The 18,873-nt window shown below is 39.1% G+C and overlaps 1 protein-coding gene across 1 annotated transcript in view; it reads left to right on the plus strand.

Annotated features, from left to right (window-relative positions):
* The first annotated feature begins 636 nt into the window (after positions 1-636).
* The window catches only part of DERA (deoxyribose-phosphate aldolase), a 117,304-nt gene continuing 99,067 nt past the window's right edge, over positions 637-18,873 (plus strand). The window contains exon 1 of the mRNA XM_060658266.2: positions 637-793. Within this exon, the coding sequence (XP_060514249.1) occupies positions 763-793 (31 nt within the window). The 5' untranslated portion in view covers positions 637-762. The remainder of the gene's footprint in view (positions 794-18,873) is intronic.

Genomic DNA, 18,873 nt, shown 5'->3' on the forward strand with positions numbered 1-18,873 from the left:
CAGAAAAGTTAGGCTGAAAAAAATCTTAGTATTACAGATTCAGAGTTTAGAGCTCCAAGAAATCGTCAAAGTCTTTTCTTAGAGACGAGGAAAATGAACCTTAGAAAGGCAGTTGATGTGCCCACTGTCCCACTTAATTACTGCAAGTGCTATGCTGAGAAAGCCGACTTCTCACTCCTAGCCCCACCCCCCTTTTTTTCAGGCAACTGATCTGCTTTTTTTTCACGAGGTCTAGGTTAGAAGTCCCAGTGTGCTCTGGACCCTTGTTTGTTCGCTGGCCGCCCTTACGAGGCTAAGGGACCACTGCTGCCCTTCAGGCATGGGGCTGCAGAGCTCTGCTCTCGGACAGTAACTAGGAGGAATGCTCTCCCCTCTGGTTACTTAATCTTACAGTTAAAAGTTTCGAAATGTCTTTGTTCAGTGCAGTTGGCAACTCAAGCATTTTAAAACGGGTTTTGGTGGCATTGTTTCGGGAGCTAGGGCTCGAGTCGCATACCTGCGGGAAGGAGCCAGGGCGATGGGCGGCAGGACTCCTACGCGGCGCAGCAGACGGGGGCAGAGGGCCCGGGGGCAGAGGGCCCGGGGGCAGAGGGCCGGGGGGGGGGGCGGGCAGAGGGCCCGGGGGCAGAGGTCGCCGGCTCCGCCCCCAGAGGGACAGGGGCGGGGCGAGCGCGCCGGAGCCGAGGGGGTGGGACGCAGGAAGGGCTGGGAGGAGGTGAGCTGGGCGTTGAGGAGCCTGCGACTGCTGCTGTGGCCCGCGCCATGTCCGCTCGCAACTTGGGCACGGAGCTGGGTAAGGCCCCCGCGGGTTGTCCTCGCCCGTCTCCATCGCCTTCCGTCCCCCGCCCTCCGCCGAACGCGGGGCTTGCCGCCACCCGGTGCCCTGGCGTCGGCCGCCGGGAGTGCTCGACGGGGCGGGAAAGGGTGGCGCCGGGTCCGCACGCACCCTGAGCAAAGGCCGATCCTCCGAGACTTAGGAACTCTTGTGCACATTGGCACCCAGGCCTTATGTTGTAAGCGGAAGACAGCAAAGGATTCGACTTTCATCTTCCAACTTAATGCGTTCACCTTCTAGCTTTCTGGTTGCAAAGAACAAAACCAAACCAAAAACCAAACCAAAATACTAAAAAAACCAAAACAGAAAGCAACCCAAACAAAACAAGATAAAAACCTCTGTACCCACTCAGTAGAGTCCCTGTGCATGCTGGATTTCTGTAGATAATTTTAACACAGCTGTATCCCAAAAAGGCATGCTGGTGGAAAAGTTGCCAGATCTCTGTACTGTAGAACTTACTGTAAATTGTGTATGATTTTAGAGGTACAGAGATTTGTAAGAGTGCCTGAATTATGTCAGTATTTTTCATTTAACTGATATTATTAAATATTACTGGGTGAAAAGTTTAGTTCTGATTTCCTAAAATGTGAAAAATTTATAATTCAAAACGTAGCAAAACCATGATCGGAGCCGAAGGTCAAGGATCTCAGTTTAAGTATCATAGCTGGGGTATCTGTATCCTGGTTCTTCACTTTAGCTGTGTGACTTTGGGCAAATTACTTAATCACTTGTGCTTAAATTTCTTAATCTGTAAAATGGTTGTAATAGTACTTCATAGGGTAGTTTGGAGATCAAATGAGAGGATGTAAAGTGTTTGGTACATTGTGGGTACCTAATAAGTGTTAATGAATAGTAATATTGTATAGAATTACATTTTTAGAGGTTAATTTTCAGAAAATTAGCTATGATTGTATATAACACATAAGGTGCTTTATTTTCTTTAAAAGTGACTGTTCTAAGTACTCTAGACTAAAAGTAGTCCAGAAATTTTGTTAAATCATTAGCGTGTGATTTATAAAGACACTTGATTTCTTCATCAAATTTATTCTCTTTTAGTCATTGCTGTTTAGAAGATTATGCCTTATTTATATATTTATGTATTTATGTATTTATTTATTTATGTACTTATGTATTTATTTATTTTTGAGAGAGAGAAAGAGAGGCAGAGCATGAGAGCAGTAAGGGAGAGGCACAGAAAGAGAGGGAGACACAGAATCCAAAGGAGGCTCTGAGCTGTCAGCACAGAGTCCGACGTGGGGTTCAAACTCATGAATCCTGAGATCATGACCTGAGCCGAAGTCCCATGCTTAACTGACTGAGCCACCCAGGTGCCCCAGAAGATTATGTTTTAAACTCTAAAAATAAATAAATAAATAAATAAATAAATAAATAAATAAATAAAATAAACTCTAGTTGTATCTATGGAATGTGGACTTTAGTAATAAGGAATACCCCTAGATTAGAAGATCCACATAGATGGTGGATGGGGTATGAGATGGAGTGTAGGTCTTACCTTGGTATCTTCAGGGATATGGATGTCTTAACTTTGTACACATCAAGGATACAACATTATTTTTCCAAAACTTACATGTTTATTTTTCTTTCAAGAAATATAATCAAAGCTTTCTTAACTTGGAAGATTTCCCATCACTTCCATACATTTGTTGAAAAGTAATAGTAATGACAAAAAATTGCTGTGGGGCACCTGGATAGCTCCGTTGGTTAAGCATTTGACTTTTGATTTTGGCTCAGGTCATGAACTTGGGGTTCATGAGTTTGAGCCCCACGTCCAACTATGTGGTTACAGTGTGGAGCCTGCTTGGGATTCTCTCTCCCTTTCTCTCTGCCCCTCCCTCACATGTTCGCTTCTGCTTTCTCTCTCTTCTGTCTCCTCCCATCAAAATAAATAAACTTAAAAAAAATCCTAAATGACAAAAAAACCCCACAATTGCTATGTAGAATAATAGTAAATGTAATTTTTATGCAGTTATTTAAAGGATCATGGTTTTGTTTTATTCTCTTTGTTTAAATAAAATCAGATATATTTCAAGGATTTTTTTCCTTCACTGATATTAATCATTAATCCAGACAGAGATTTAACTTAAAATGTAAAATAAGTTATTTGAATTTATGTACTAAGAAAAAAAATCATTTAGTATTAATTTATGCTGCATATTAACTAATGCCTTTTATAGTTTTCTAATTAAAGGTCTTTTTAAATGAACACTGTCACTTTTTTAAAGAAAGTAACTTTTATTCTCTTTCCTATTACAAAAGAAATGCATGTTTATTGTAAAAATTTTAGAAAATACAATTAGCACAAAAAAACTAAAATTGTTACTAATCCAATCACTTATTTATATTTTAGTGTATATACTTTTAGTTAATAGATTTTTTTTTTTTTTAATTAATAGGCTCATTTGAGACTGAACCTGGCCCTTATGATATAAAGCCCTTTAGGGAAAACATGCTTTTATCATGGCATTTAGACACATGAAAGAAAGAACAAATTCTCTAACTTTAATGTTAGTTTTTATGTCAGTGTTTAGTGGTCAGTGCAATCTGCTTAAGGTCTTTTATACTTAAAGCATTTATTTCTGATTTTCTCCAACTGAAACATAGAGCTAAAAGAACGTTTTTCTTTGGGCAGTGTTTGCCCTAAGCGGGCAAGTATATCTTCATAAAGACTTGACCATTTTGGAGTTAGAAGGGAGAAACCCCTAAATCTGGGTCTGGTGTCAAGCAGCCTATGGTTCTGGCCAGGTTACTCGTTTTGTTTCCAGCTAGGTCAGTGGTTCTCAAAGTTTGCTTCCTAGATTAGCAGTGTCTACATTAGATGAGAGCTTATTAGAAATGTAAATTCTAAGGCCCCACTGAGATATTTTTTTCTACTTTTTTTTTTGCCATATATATATGTATATATGTATATGTATATATTGTATATGTATATATATTTTTTAGTTTACATTCGAGTTAGCATATAGTGCAATAATGATTTCAGGAGTAGATTCCTTTGATTCATCCCCTATGTATAACACCCAGTGCTCATCCCAAGTGCCCTCCTTAATGCCCCTTATCCATTTAGCCCATCCCTGCACCCACAGCCCCCCCGGCAACCCTCAGTTTGTTTTCTATATTTAAGAATCTCTTATGTTTTGTCCCCCTCCCTGTTTTTATATTATTTTTGCTTCCCTTCCCTTATGTTCATCTGTTTTATATCTTAAATTCCACATATGAGTGAAGTCATATGATATTTATCTTTGTCTAACTGACTAATTTCACTTAGCATAATATCCTCTAGTTCCATCCACGTAGCTGCAAATGGCAAGATTTGATTCTTTTTGCTGAGTAATACTCAATTGTATATATATACCACACCTTTATCCCTTCATCTGTCAATGGACATTTGAGGCCCCATTGAGATCTTAATGAATCAGAAGCTCTGGGGTGGCGCAGGGCCTTCCGAGTTTTTAATAATTCCTCTGGATGGTTCTGAAACACATTCAAGTTTGAGAACCACTAGTGGTGCTAAGGTTTGCTTCTGGCCTTGCGCATTCTCTTAAAATGAACCTATGTTCTTTTCTTTATTCTCCTGGATGCCTCCAAAGTTCTACCTAACGTGTAGGTACAGCATGGGCAGTGATCTTTCTTTTTGTTCATTGATGTATCTCAGGCACCTAGAATAGCGTCTACCACGCCAGAAAGCCCTCAAACGTAACTGTTGAATGAACAAGTGAATTTAGAACTACTTGCTTGGGAGAACTGGGGCTTCTGCCTTGGCCTTTCTTTGTAGACAGGAGCTGGTGGATGTACACCTCCCTCTTTTCTGAATATCATTAAAGTTGATATTTGTTTTGTCCCAAGAGGCTTAGGAACCATGTTGACAGTGTGACTTTATTTCAATTGTGATTTTCTTTGGAGACATCTGGAAAGTAGGGATATTGCATTAGGTGACTTCTAAGACCTTTCCACTCTGTATCTGTGTATCTGTCAGCTTTTGTGTACAGAAAGAAAAATTTCAAATAGCTTATATCTGAAAAACAATAGGAAAAAAAGTAACAAAACTGATTTTTAATTTGGAGGAATGGGGACAAGTCTATGGATTTTCTGTAGCGCATTAATAAGAGGTTGTTTTAGGCATATATCCGCAATTAGAATGATCAGGGGCTGTGATTACTGAGGAATGTAGAGATTATTTTTCTCTGTGGAGACTTTACTGTAGTGCAAGTCAGAACAAACAGAAAGGGCAACTTACTTATTTAAAACACAGATAAAGGAGATTAGTTTTGGCTAGTTGTCAAACCAAGAACCATGATGGGATTTTGTATTTTATGAAGCATATTTATTCATTCAAAAAATAGTTAGTTATTGAGTACGAATTGTGTACTGGGTAATATTACCCTGGATACAAGATGGACAAAGATAGTTCCTGCTTTCAAAGACCTACATCTGATTCAGGAGCTGGGCATCAAGCCAAGTCTACAATTAAAATAATTGCGAATGTGATAAGCAGTTACTTTTTTGTCTATTTAAGAAATTAGATAGATGTACCTAAACTGTACCTTAAATGGATTGTGATAACCAAGTGCCCTCTTGCATTGCAATTTTTATTTTCCCTTTAAGAACTTAGATAAGAATCAGGGATGTAGGGAGCTCATTTTTGCCACTCCTGCTAAAGCATAACTTTGGTGGAGAATGTAGATTTTGGTAATGGTGGTTTTCCACTGCAAAGTTATTTTAAAATTTTTTAAGTATTTGGAATGAAATTTTATTTATTTATTTATTTATTTATTTATTTATTAAAGTTTATTTATTTATTTTGAGAGAGAGTGAGAAGGGCATTGAGAGAGAGAGAGAGAGGGAGAGAGAGAATCCCAAGCAGGCTCCACGCTGTCAGAGCCTGATGTGGGGCTGGAACTCACCAACTGTGAGATTATGACCTGAGCTGAAGCTAAGAATTGGATGCTTAACCAACTCAGCCACCTGGGCAACCCTGGAATGAAAGTTTAAATCTTAAAGTTAGGCAAAGCGCTTTTTGTTTTCTTATATTCATCCACTTTTTTTTTTTTTTTTTTTTTTACCTTTTTCTCTTTTCCTCTTCTTCTTCTTCTTCTTCTTTTTTTTTTTTTAAAGTATGCTCTACACCCAACATGGGGCTTGGACTCGTGACCCCGACGTGAAGAGTCGCAGCCTGTATCAATTGAGCCAGCCAGGCAGCCCCATGGTCCACATCTCAACCATGGCAGTTTGTTTCAGAGAAGAAGTTTATCTTGGGAGAGAATGGAAATATCCAATCTTTGGTAGATTGGAGAGTAGGTTTAGATGTCATTGCATTAGAAATTTTATGGGATGACATGTTAAAACCAGCCTTCCTCTGGAAGTTCCTTATGTAGATGTGCTGATGTGCCTCAGAGTGTCTCGGGGTGGGGACCTGGAAGTGATCTCCAAGTGATCAGAGTAAAGGGGTTTTAGTTTTTTAAATTTCTTTTTCTTGTCTCTTTGTATTTTTTTATTTTTTGTTATTTTAGAGACAGCGAGAGTATAAGTGGGGGAGGGAGCAGAGGAAGAAAGAATCTCCAGCAGGCTCCACAGTCAGCGTAGAGTCTGATGTGGGGCTTCATCCACGACCCTGGGATCATGACCTGAGCCAAAATCAAGAGCCAGGTGCTCAACAGACTGAGCCACCCAGTCTGTCTTTTAAAAAACAAACTGTGGAGTGCCCACTGTTCCTGGCACTTGGTTCTGGATGCTTATGGGAATAGCTGGGATACCAAAGTGAATATTACCTGTTCTCTGCTCTCCCTGTAGCTCACAGTCAGCTAAGGGAGTTAGTCACGTAAATCATTACAGAGAAGTAGTCAGATTGGAAAGATACAGAACAATTCAGGGGAGGTTTTTTGGTGAAGGGTATTTTTGACAGGGAGTAGTTTCTGTGAAGGAACTGAGTAAGACCAGCTTGTCATGTTTCATTAACTATAGGAACCCAATTTTTAGATTTCTAGTGTAATCTTCTCATTTTGTAATGGCTAAGGGTAATATTTTAGTGAAGAAAGATGAAAACAATCCTTCCTATTCTATATATAAAATACATACACAGTGAATGTTATGATTATCCTTTTATGAATGCTAACTTTGATTTTACCTTATAAGTTCTTTTACTGTTTGCTTGTAAGCATGATGATGAGGCTATCTTTTATTATTCTGATACTGTTCTGATAAATAGAAAAAACCTACAAAGTAATAATTTGGGTTGGTCGTATAGTTAAATAATTAAAAGTTCTCCATGGTGCCTCTTAAAAAAATTTTTTTTAAAGCATCTAAGCCCCATAGATTTTAATTGTTAGGAAGGAAGACGAACTTCAAGCGCTCACTTAAAATGGGATGCCTCTGCTGGGAAAGAAAGACTAGTAAATAGGACAGCAGATAGAGCCCTTGAGGATACGATTTAAACATGTCACTAGAAATTGTTTAAGTGGAGAGCTCTGGCCCTTTTAAAACACTGTCTGTCACTTGAGGATTGGGTCACCTTGAAATGTGTTCATCTTTGAGTTAAAGGCATAAAAAGGCACTTTGAAATTTTTCAGTTAACTTTGGTGTGTGTTGTGTGTGTGTCTACGGATGTACCTCTCATCCGCCTGCCTCAGCTGTGAGTCAGTCCCCTGGAAACCAAAGTGGTTGCAAGAGAAGGATAAATGTTTCATCTCCGCTCCAGCAAACTATACAGAATTTTTAAAATGTTGAGACACTGGCTGCAACTTCTGACTCTCTTTGTAGAGTCAGGCCTTCCTCCCCTAAAGCAAAGTCTGATATAAGAGTGGCTTCTGGTAATTACTTCCTAAAAAGGTGCCACTTAACGGGTGCTTTGGTTCTTTTGGAATGTGGCTAATGATGTCAAGATTGTGGTCTTTAATGGCTGGTAAAAATATCCAATTTAACTACTTTTGTAATCCAGATTTGGATAAGCTTTTCAACTGAACACCTAGTGGTCACATTCTTGCCCCCATGGCCACTAGGTAGGAGTGTGTGTGTGTGTGTGTGTGTGTGTGTGTGTGTGTGTGTGTGTGATTTCATTCAAGTGCCTAACATTTGACACTAAACTAGGTATCTGGCATGCTTAAGGTATGCACCCCATGTCTCCAACGTAGAGATCCTTGGATGAACGTTTCTGAGCTGCTCAGTAGCTTTAACTGTCCATTGTAGGGGGAGGAGTCCAGGACTCTTCATTTTCACAAGCTCCTCAGAGGGTTCCTAAGGACATTTCAAATTCAGAACCCTGCAGTAAATTATAGAGTGACCCAGATTAACTAGAGATTCAGAGAATCTTTAATTATTATATATTATTTTTGACAAATCCTGTCACTTTTATATTTAATTAATTTCTTTTTTTTTAAATTTTTTTAATGTTTTATTTATTTTTGAGACAGGGAGAGACAGAGCATGAACAGGGGAGGGTCAGAGAGAGAGGGAGACACAGAATCTGGAACAGGCTCCAGACTCTGAGCTGTCAGCACAGAACCCGACGTGGGGCTCAAACTCATGGACCGCGAGATCGTGACCTGAGCCGAAGTCGGCCGCTTAACTGACTGAGCCACCCAGGCGCCCCTAATTAATTTCTTTATGATATTTTTTATATTTTGTTAGCAACATTTCTGCTAACATTTTGTTAGCAGATTTTAGGAGAAATTAGCCTTTTATGTTTTGATTCAGGAAGTGAAGAAATGTATTAAAATGAGAATGAAAGCATATCGGAAAAATCAAGAGGGTTAGGCAGTAAAGTGGGTGGTAGGTGGTAGGTAACTGAAAAGTGCATTGTGTCTAAAGAGGAGCCTATTTTATTCAAACAATGCCAGTGACTAATGGGAATTAAAAGCACTCTTCATGGCGATTTTTGGAAATTGACATGAGTTTATCTTCTCCATGGTCTCCAACACTGGAGGGGACAGAGCCTAAAGATTTCTCATTGCGTACAGATGCGAGGTGGTCTAACAGAAAGAGTGATTTAGTTAATTTTCTAGTGGAACAAAAAAGAACACATTCATGTTTCCTTTAAGATTATTAAGTTTGTGTTGTGGATTCGGTGGGAAGGTAGGTTGTGATGATTTTCATATTTGTTTTGGCAAAGTAGCTCGAGCTGTGTACATTTTGATGTTTTGGGGGAGATTTTTCTTTCCCTTCAGTATGCAGAGAGAAACCTCAATGTTTCTGATAGTTTTCCAAAGTTGAAACAAGAAACATAGTTTAGCCTTCCATCTTTATAAGCGGAGTTTATTTTCCTTTTTTTTTTTTTTTTTCTACTGTTGACTCTTCAGGATGCGATCTTTATTATAATTTCAAATTCTTTCATTCAGCAGGCATATATATATATACATGTAGAGTACCTTCTCCGTACTTTCCCTGTCTTTGTGAAAGAGACAAGGGCAATGAAGTTAGGAGGCTCTGCCCTTGAGAAACTTCCCTTAATCAAACTAAAACATCCCTGGGGAAGCACACTGCTGTACACAAAGCAAACTTTGCTCATCATCAGGGTATGTAGCTGCTCTGTTTCAAAGGATGAACCAGTCAACATCACATTCTTAACCTTTAGATAATCATTTAAAAATACTGTGGGAAATATCTTCATATCGGCAAAGATCTAATGGATTTCTATGAGTGAAAACATTTCCATAGATCTGAGTCCAGGGAGAAAAAAAACTTCAGTCTGTAGATGAATACTATGTTTGGTTGTCATAGTGCCTTAATGATTACGTAATATAGAGAAACTGTGAGACATAGTGATTAGCATGTAGAGTCTAGACAATAGGCATCGATGCTAACAAGACTTCTTTGAGTCTTCTGATCATTACTTAGAATTACTGTTCTGTGGAATTGTAGGTCCATGATATTCCCTGTGCTTGGAATTCATACCTTTTTATGGCTCCTCTGGCCATCACAGTCCTCTCTGGCTTCTGAGGCTCTAAGTTCCAGTTATTGGTGTGCATTCCTCCTTCCCCTTTCTCTGATGATTGAACATGGTTGCATAATAACTATATATTTTCTTTCTCTCTAGATGTTTCATGAGCGTACATCTTGACTTCATAAATCTTTATGTACAGAGCCTTTTATTTTGTACTTATTCCTCTGCATGGCAGAGTATTGATTATAGTCTCACTGTTTCTTCCATAAAAAATGTCTTGTGGATTCACCCCTTTCTCTTTTATTCCTAAGCTTGGCTTGTTCTATTACACACCTAAATCACAATAGTGGCCTCCTTGCTGATTTCTCCACCTCTGGTCTGTCTTATCTGCCCCAGGAAAATCTCTATTTGGTCAAACCTTTTCTTTGTTTTTGCACACAGCACAAATTATATTTATTTTCTCAGATTTGCTATTTGGGTTATTTGGTTTCCTTAAGATGTACTTCCATTTCAAGAGAAGTATATACTCTTACTTAAATTAATGCAATCACTGTCTTTAGTCAAAGGAAAGACTTACTGGGGATAGCCAAATAGTTCTGTCAGGAAGTAGTGGATGGTTTAGCCAGGTGGGAATTCTCACAAGAACTGGAAATAGAAATGTCTGTTAAATTCTGTAAAAATTATATGTCATATAGTTGAATTAAGTAAATGTTTTTCACTCTAACGATTATATGTACGGCATTCTAGAAGTAATTTGGGTTTGGAATCATAGACACCTGTGTTTGAATCTTAGCCCTGACAAGTAGTTCCATCTCTTTGAGTTTCAGTTTTCCTCATCTGTAAAATGGACCTGATGCCTATGTGGCAGAGTTAGTGTCAGTATTCAATGAGAAATGTAGTTAGATCACCTTAACTTGAGGAGTGACTAATAGATGGAATAGATTATTCCAGTAATCTTCCCCAAATACTGCTTTCATTATTTTATCTCCTCTGTGAAGACTCTTTGTCTCCTCTGCTGGACTGTTCATCACTCACCTGCCAAGGTCCTCTCCTTCTCTTACGTACCTACTGATATCCTTCTTGTGTTTGTATGTCGTAGTGATACTTTGTTAATAACCTGCCTGAGGGTAGGATCTGTGTTTGTTAGGTCTCTGGATCCCTCCTTTCATGTGCAAGAGTATTTTTCGTGATGTAAGTAATTTATTATTATCATTGTTTATTAAATGAATGAATGAAGAAGAAGCACTGTTGCCTTTTCTAGGAACTTACAGTGGCTTTTTATTCCCTACTGTGCCAAGTCCAACACTTCTGCTCTTTCTTTCTTTAAGGGTCCTGGGTCATTTGGCCTGTTCCTGTTACCTCTACCCACCTCTGCCCTTCGAGGTCAAGCTTGACCCCCTACCCGCTTCTTGAAAACTTGTCCATCGTGTTTAATAGATGTCTGTTAACACTTAATTATTTTGATTTTTTCTCTACAAGTTTTCTTCTCACCATTTCGATCACATTTTCCTTAATACCAAGGGCAATACCTAAGATGCATACCTATCTGTGAATTTTGGAGAATGGATCACTGTGGAATGACTTAAAAAGTTTAAAACTCAGGTCACCTGGAGTGAAATTTTCCTAAAATTAAGTATCTTTATTTTTTTTAATCAGTTTTTTAAAACCTTTTTAATGTTTGTTTATTTTTGAGAGAGACAGAGAGAAAGCAGGGCAAGGGCAGAGAGAGAGAGAGAGAGAGAGAGAGACTGAGACCCAGAATCCGAAGCAGGCTCCAGCCAGCTGAAGTCAGAAGCTCAACTGACTGAGCCACCCAGGTGCCCCCAAATTAAGTATCTTTAAAAGATGTTTTTATCTAGGGGCGCCTGGGTGGCTCAGTCAGTTAAGTATCCGACTCTTGATCTCAGGTCATGATCTCATGGTTCATTAGTTCAAGCCCCACATTGGGCCCATGCTGACAGTGTGGATGGAGCCTGCTTGGGATCCCCTCTCTCTCCCTCTCTCAGCCCCTCCCTGCCATGCGCACACGCTCTCTCAGAATAAATAAATATTTTTTAAAAATATGTTCTTGTCTAATTATAAATGTAATGCACAATCATTACAGACGTTTTTGAAAATTTATAAATATGAAGAAGGAAATAAAAATTGCCCAGTAATGTCCCATGGAGCAGCAGAACTCTGAAGGTTTAGTCCCTGTCTGAGGAAAAGTACACGGAGTAGAATTTAATAGTTTTTGTGACTTGGAGTATTACTGTTACAAGCATGTAACTCCTTGTAAGTACTCAATATTGTAAGTACTCGGTAAATATTATGGACTTGTGGGGCTTTTAGAGCAATTCCCTCTAGATAGGTGGCCAGGCTGCTCTGCTGTTTTGGTTTCCTGAATGCATTTTTGATAAACTTTTAAATTTCTCTCCTGTGATCAGTCTTCTGCTATAGAGATTTCCACCTTCTGATTTGCTGTTTCCAGTATGCTCAAAACAAGAGCATCAAGGTTAGCGGAAATGTGAATAAACTAAGAGCAAACCTCTGAGTGGGGGTGCCAGCAGCTTTCTGTAGTTGGGATTCTGCAACAGAATGAAGTCTTACTGACCTAAGGCATCAATTATATATCATGAATTAACTTCTCTCTGGTGTCTCTAGAAGGGTACTAATTCTCCATTGGGAGGAATGAGAAAATAGTCATTCAAATCATTTTTTTATTCTCTGGTTCAGATGAGGAACCCTGTCGGAGAAATGCTGTTGGGGCTCTGCTGATGAGTGGGCATAAACACCATCTGTGGATGCTGTAGAATCCCTATTCACAGATCAAAACCTTTTCCTTTACTCAGTCTTTGATTCTTGGCATCATACCAGAAAGGTAAAGTTGATGCCTGCCTGTGTGATTTTGTTTAAAGTAATAGTTAACTGTTATCTTACATCATCAGTTCTATATTGGGCTCCTGGAGGATTCTTAATAAATATGTATTGATGGACCAGTCCGTTCTTTTTAACCTTTTAATTATGAAGGTTTTCAAACATGCACAGAAGTGGAGAGGTTAGTGTGATGAACTCATCTACCTGTCCCCCAGTTTCGATAGAAATCAGTTTTGTCACACTTCCTTTACTAGCCTTCATCTTTAGCTGTAGTATCTTAAAATTCAAAATGACATCATGCCATTTTACCCCCACTACTTTGATATTTATCTCTTGAAAAACATTCTGTTGTTACAAAATTACTTGATCGTTGTCATGCTAACAAAATTAAAATTGATTTACTTAAAAGATTTTCAAAGGGAAATGAAAATAGTATTTTCAGAAAATACTATTTCAGAAAATAGTATCATTCAGAGCAGAGTATTTCATATGCAAGACATTGCGCTAAGTACATGGAGTAGCCTGTACTTTACTTTCCCCAACAATTTTATGTAGTCAGTATTGTTTTCACCCTGATTTTACAAATGAGGGGTCTGAATTTTAAGAGGTAAGGCATCTTGCCTGTAGCCATACGTGTAGCAACAGAGTGGTGACTTAGAACTCAACCCTGGTCTGTGTGACTTGAGAAACTCCTCTTAGCCTGAAAACTACACTATTTCTGTATAGACTTATTTAACATTTTTTTCCACTTATATTTTTTGTTGTTGATAACACCACGCCTTCCGTATATGACCACTTGCTCGTGACCTGTCTTAACTGGAAACCCAAATTGAAGGGAGATGGGAAATCTATAGCTAATTTTCAAATGTTATTTTAATTAATAATTTTAAAATGTCTTGTTTATTCTTCCTCTTTGAGGGATTTTAAAACAAAAATGATTACTTTGAAATTCAAGTCTGTCTATTTGCATTTTGTACTGTATGCTGGATATGCGGTGGGCAAGCAGTGAGAACAGGAAAAGGCCAGGGGCCTACAGCAGCCTCTTTGGATCATCAGCAGAGTCAGCTGGCATAAGGGACAGTCCTTATGAGGCAGGGGAAATCTTGCCTCTGGGTGCAACAGCCTCTTGCTGCACACCTTTCCCACCCCTGAGGTGTGTACTTTGAGGGTGCCTTTCCCCTTGTTCACACGCTGTCTGGGAGGAGAACAGAAAATTCACTTCCTGCTAATGTGTGAGAGATAAAGGGCTACATTTCCCCGGGAAAGGTAGCTTTAATGAATGCCAAGGAATGATACTTTAATTGTGCAATTTGAATTATTTACCCATAGGGAATATTGGGTGACGGGGAGCCTTCTTGCGTACCTGAGATCTCACTGTTTTGTCTTCCGGCTGCTCTGTGTTTTGTACAGTTGACCTTAAGTAAAATCTCCAGTCTTCTAGATGTGCTGCTGTGAAACCCTGCCTGCAGACAGGAGTAGCCTTCTCTGTGAGAATTGGACGGGAATCAGCTTCCCTAGAGAGCTGACACAGGCATGTGACTTCCACAGGCACGTGACACCCATGACAGCTTCAGGTTTCCCCTGCCCCCCAGGAGCAGGCTGCAGGAAGCCCATGTTCCTGTGGTGCACCACCAGGGGGAATGCTTCCAGATGAACGTGGCCGCCAAGTTGTTACTGTAGAGCGAACTCAGACCAACTTCTGAGTTGGCACGTCTAATGACTTTGTAAAAGGAGGGGTGGTGGTGCTGTAAAGTTTTTGGTGACTTGTCACAGAGCATCTGAAAGCACGGGGAAAATCAGCCACCTTGTCAAAACCTGTGCCACGAAAGAACTTCCTGAGGAGAAATTACAGAAGGAGATGAGGTGCTGGGGGAAGCGGAGTTTTTTGAATCAGCACCCAGCAGGTGGTGAATACCGCTCAAATTCAGTTTTGAACAGATATGCCCAGGCAGTGTTGGCAATCATTGTGCTCCGTAATGTAGCGGGGGTTTGTTTGTTTGTTTTGGAAGACAATATCAACTCAAGCCCTGTCTGCTTACAGTCAGGGTGTTTTAGCACATGTTAGATGCCTGCTGTTTAAGGGGTACACCTACATGCCAAGCTCCTTCTGCGTGTTTAAATATTTTTTTGAACACAGATACAGGCATTACCAGAGAGCAGGAGACTGTGGTAAGTAGGGATCTGGAAAACATTTGGTATTTCCTGCAAATCAAAAGGTAGGGAGGAGATGATATAAGGCTTGTTTAATACATATGATAGCTCCACCAGAAATGTTTCTCTTGTTTTAGTTTTTATTTTCCTTTCAAAACGTACTTCACTTTGAATGTTCACTTAGTTCATTTAGTTCAAAGGGTGATCTCTTGTTCAAGTTTGAGAATTTGGTTCTGTAGCTCTAGATGTAGCTCAGATTAAAATTTTTTTGCAAATAAACATATGCTTGATGGTTACCCATTTCATTAAATAGAGCTGTTTTGGGGAAAGGAAGTTAGACTTTGGAGTCAGAATGCCTGGGATTCAAATTCTGATTTGTCCACCTGTGATTTCTGAGTTTGCACACCTAAAATAAAAGTGCATAAAAGTGATGGTGGGTAATAGCTAGGGCATAGAATAATTGTGGAGATTAAATGAGGTATTACACGTATAGCAACTGGCATGGTGCCTGGAACAAAGTGAGCCACAATAGGAATTAAGTACTTTTCCTTTTACACAGATACAGTAGAGGTGTTGGAAAGTTCTGGCCCTAAAGCTAAAGAATAACTCATTGTGAACAAGGGTATATGTTGACTGGAATATAACAAGGGGTTGTGAGGGAGAGATTCAAAGGGTCTCGGGCAGCTGGAGCCCAAGTGTGCTGGCACGTAACGGGGTTGAAACTACATGTGTACTCAATACCTTCATAGTGATTTGCTTTCCTCCATATGGAAATGTGACAAAAGGTAGTTATCACTGGGTTTTTTTCACCCAGATGGTAATTTATTCATCCCAAATTCTTTTATTTTTCTATTTTTTTCTCCTGTAATCAGAATCTTTGGAAATTGATCAATACCCAGACTATGGAGTAGGTGTTTGTTCAGTAAGTCCCCTTGGTACCACTCTATGACCATTTTAGGTAAATAATCATAGACAAGTACTTATATGCCATTCACCTAAGAATAGCAATATTTTTTTTTTTTGTAAAAGTAGACATGGGCTTCAAAATTCAAACATACAAATTTCAATAGCGAGATTATAGTGGTTCTCAGTAGGTCATTTAAAAATATTTGCATAAGAGATTAAGTAGGAATAATATAAATTCATAAATTTTTGAAATAATTTAATACCCTTTATAAAATTTGTCATTCATAATTTGCTATATCTTACCATAGAGGTAAAACTTAAATGTTCCTGGGAGAGGTCACATAGTACCTTAAATTCATGAGTAGTGTGTGGTGAGAGTGGAAGGACGTTGAGTGTGTGGTGAGAGTGGAAGGCAGTGCAAATGGTGAAATCGGTCTCAGGAAAAATAAGAATAGGTTTTATATAAATTCTAGGTTCCATTAACATATTTATTCTATGTTTTCTTGAGCTTAACATGCTTATTTAAATTTAAATGAAATCAATCTTATTATTTGTAGTTCCATTCTGTAGCATTCCAGTTACATTTTTGATGGGACAGATTGTCTACAGGTTTGTTTTAACACGTAAGTATCCCCCAGACTCTTGTAAGACTAGCACAACACGCAGCACGGGTAGTTGCTTTATGCGTCTTTTTTATTGACTTACAATATGAACTCAATAAGTAGCAGGGCTTTTTTGCACATTTTCAAATTTTAATTTAGGAAAGTGTGTCATCTACTCTCTCACTGAGAGGAAAGTGTTAAATAGATTTTCTTGGCAGCTCTTAGCTCCTGGAATAATTGATCAAATCTTCTCAAAGAACTGAGAGTTGAATCTTTACCCAACAGGGGGCCACAGTTGTCTAGCTTCTTGGTGAATTTCTCTAAGGTCTAATGATTCATTCTGAACACTAGGCACATTTAGGGGTTTGGAGAAACTCTTATCAGAAGTTTTCCCAGAGTATGTTAAATTGAAAGACTGTATATTTGGAAATCCGGACATGGTTTAGTAACTTATGGTGTACATTCATGAGAGTGTATAGGAGTAAAACCAAGATCTTGGCAATGAAATGTCTTGTGATATGGGAGATTTTTCTCTCTCAGCAATTTTGTTTAAGATGTTAATTTGGCTGAAAAGCATGAAGGAAGTGATTTTTTAGAGGACAGTTTTTAAAGGGTATTGTCAGTTTAAGGATTAATGCACAGCAATGTTTGGTAAATTGTGTGTGTGTGTGTGTGTGTGTGTGTGTGCGCGCGCGCGCACGCGCACGTGTGTGTGTTCTGAATTTGACAAGCACAGACGAAACCCATGTAGATCCCTCACTTGCTTTGCCTGACACGGTCATAAGCATAGATAGAGGCTGAACAGCCAATAATTGATTTAGGTGGATAGAGTGCATCCATTTCATAAAGGTGAAGGATAGGCCAGGTAGAAAGTAAAAGAAACTGTAAAGAACTTTTTGTCATCTTGTTTCTGAGATATTTTCTCTTATCCTTATAAAGCAGAGCATCTGGGATACAGTGATATTTCAGTCATGGTATAAGTCCATATGTTAAGCCTAGAATGTAAGTCCTGATGGTCTGTAAGAAAGGAAAAGCTGCCTCATTTAGGAGTATAATGGTTGCTAATGACATTTCTGAAATAGAGGGAAAAAGAAATAGCAGGATTCAACATAGAGAATTACTGGGAGACAAACAGTGATCCTTGATGTGGGATGTGCCCCTGATAGCACATCTCTTGGGAGAATTATTAGAGTGAAAAGGAATTTATAAATAACCAGTAGTTTATAAGCATTGAGGTGAGGTTGGCTCTTTGGTTTCAATCTTGGGCTCAAACTCTCACACCTGAGTTTTTTGGTCAGCTAATGCTTTGAGAAGATTCCTTTGAGAAAACAAGAGAAATGTAAACAATATTCCCCATACCCTTTTGTCACACAATATAAAGCCTGCTGGTATTCATCCTGATTAATTATAAAATGCTTCACCTCTTCTCTTGTTTAAAGTATTATCTTATTTTTATTGATTGTTTTATTTTAGAGAGACAGAGAAAGAGTACAAGCAGGGGCCAAGGGGGGAGAGAGAGAGAGAGAAAGAGAGAGAGAGAGAAAGAGAAAGAAAGAGAAAGAGAAAGAGAAAGAGAAAGAGAAAGAGAAAGAGAAAAAGAGGGAGAGGGAGAGGGAGAGGGAGGGAGAGGGAGAATCTTAAGCAAGCTCCACACTCAGCACAGAGCCCAATGTGGGGCTCTATCCCACGACACTGGGATCACGACCTGAGCCGAATTCAAGAGTTGGATGCTTAACCAAATGAGCCACTCAGGCACTCCTAAAATATTATTTTATTTTTATTGACCATATGTCTATGTGTATATAGCTGTATACATTTTTATCGACCATAGCGTTATACTCTCTAGCTCCATCCATTTTGTTGAGGATGGCAAGATTTTCATTCTTGTTTATGGCTGAATAATAGTCCAGTATGTGTGTGTGTGTGTGTGTGTGTGTGTGTGTTGTATCACATCTTTTTAAAAACATATTTATTTTTGAGAGAGAACGAGCATGGGTGGGGGAGGGTCAGAGAGAAAGGGAGACAGAATCTGAAGCAGGTTCTGTGCTAACAGCAGAGAGCCTGATGTGGGCCTCCAACCCACAAACTCTGAGATCATGACCTGAGCTGAAGTTGGACACTTAACTGCCTGAGCCACCCAGCTGCCCTGACATCTTCTTTTTCCATTGTCTAGAGAAAGATACTTGGTCTGCTTCCATAATTTGGCTTGGTAAATAATGCTGCTATAAATGTAGAGGTGCGTATATCTTTTTGAATTAGTGTTTCTATATTATTTGGGTAAATACCCAATAGTGGAATTACTGGATCATACAGTAATTCTTTTTTTAATTTTTTGAGGAACTCCATACTGTTTTCCACAGTGGACACACCAGCAGAGGCCAAGTGTTCCTTTTTCTTCACATTCTAGACAACATTTGTTGTTTCTTTTGCTTTTGATTGTGGTCATTCTGGCAGATGTGAGGTGGTATCTCATCCTGGTTTTTATTTTTATTTCCCTTATGGTGAGTGATACTGAGCATCACTCAGTGACGTTTCGTGTGTGTGTTGGCCATCTGTGTGTGTTCTTTGGAGAAAAGTCTGTTCATGTCTTCTGCCCATTTTTTAAAAATTTTATTTTAGAGAGAGTGAAT

This window comes from Panthera onca, chromosome B4 (genome assembly GCF_046562875.1).
Source record: "Panthera onca isolate mPanOnc1 chromosome B4, mPanOnc1 haplotype 2, whole genome shotgun sequence".
NCBI lineage: Eukaryota > Metazoa > Chordata > Mammalia > Carnivora > Felidae > Panthera > Panthera onca.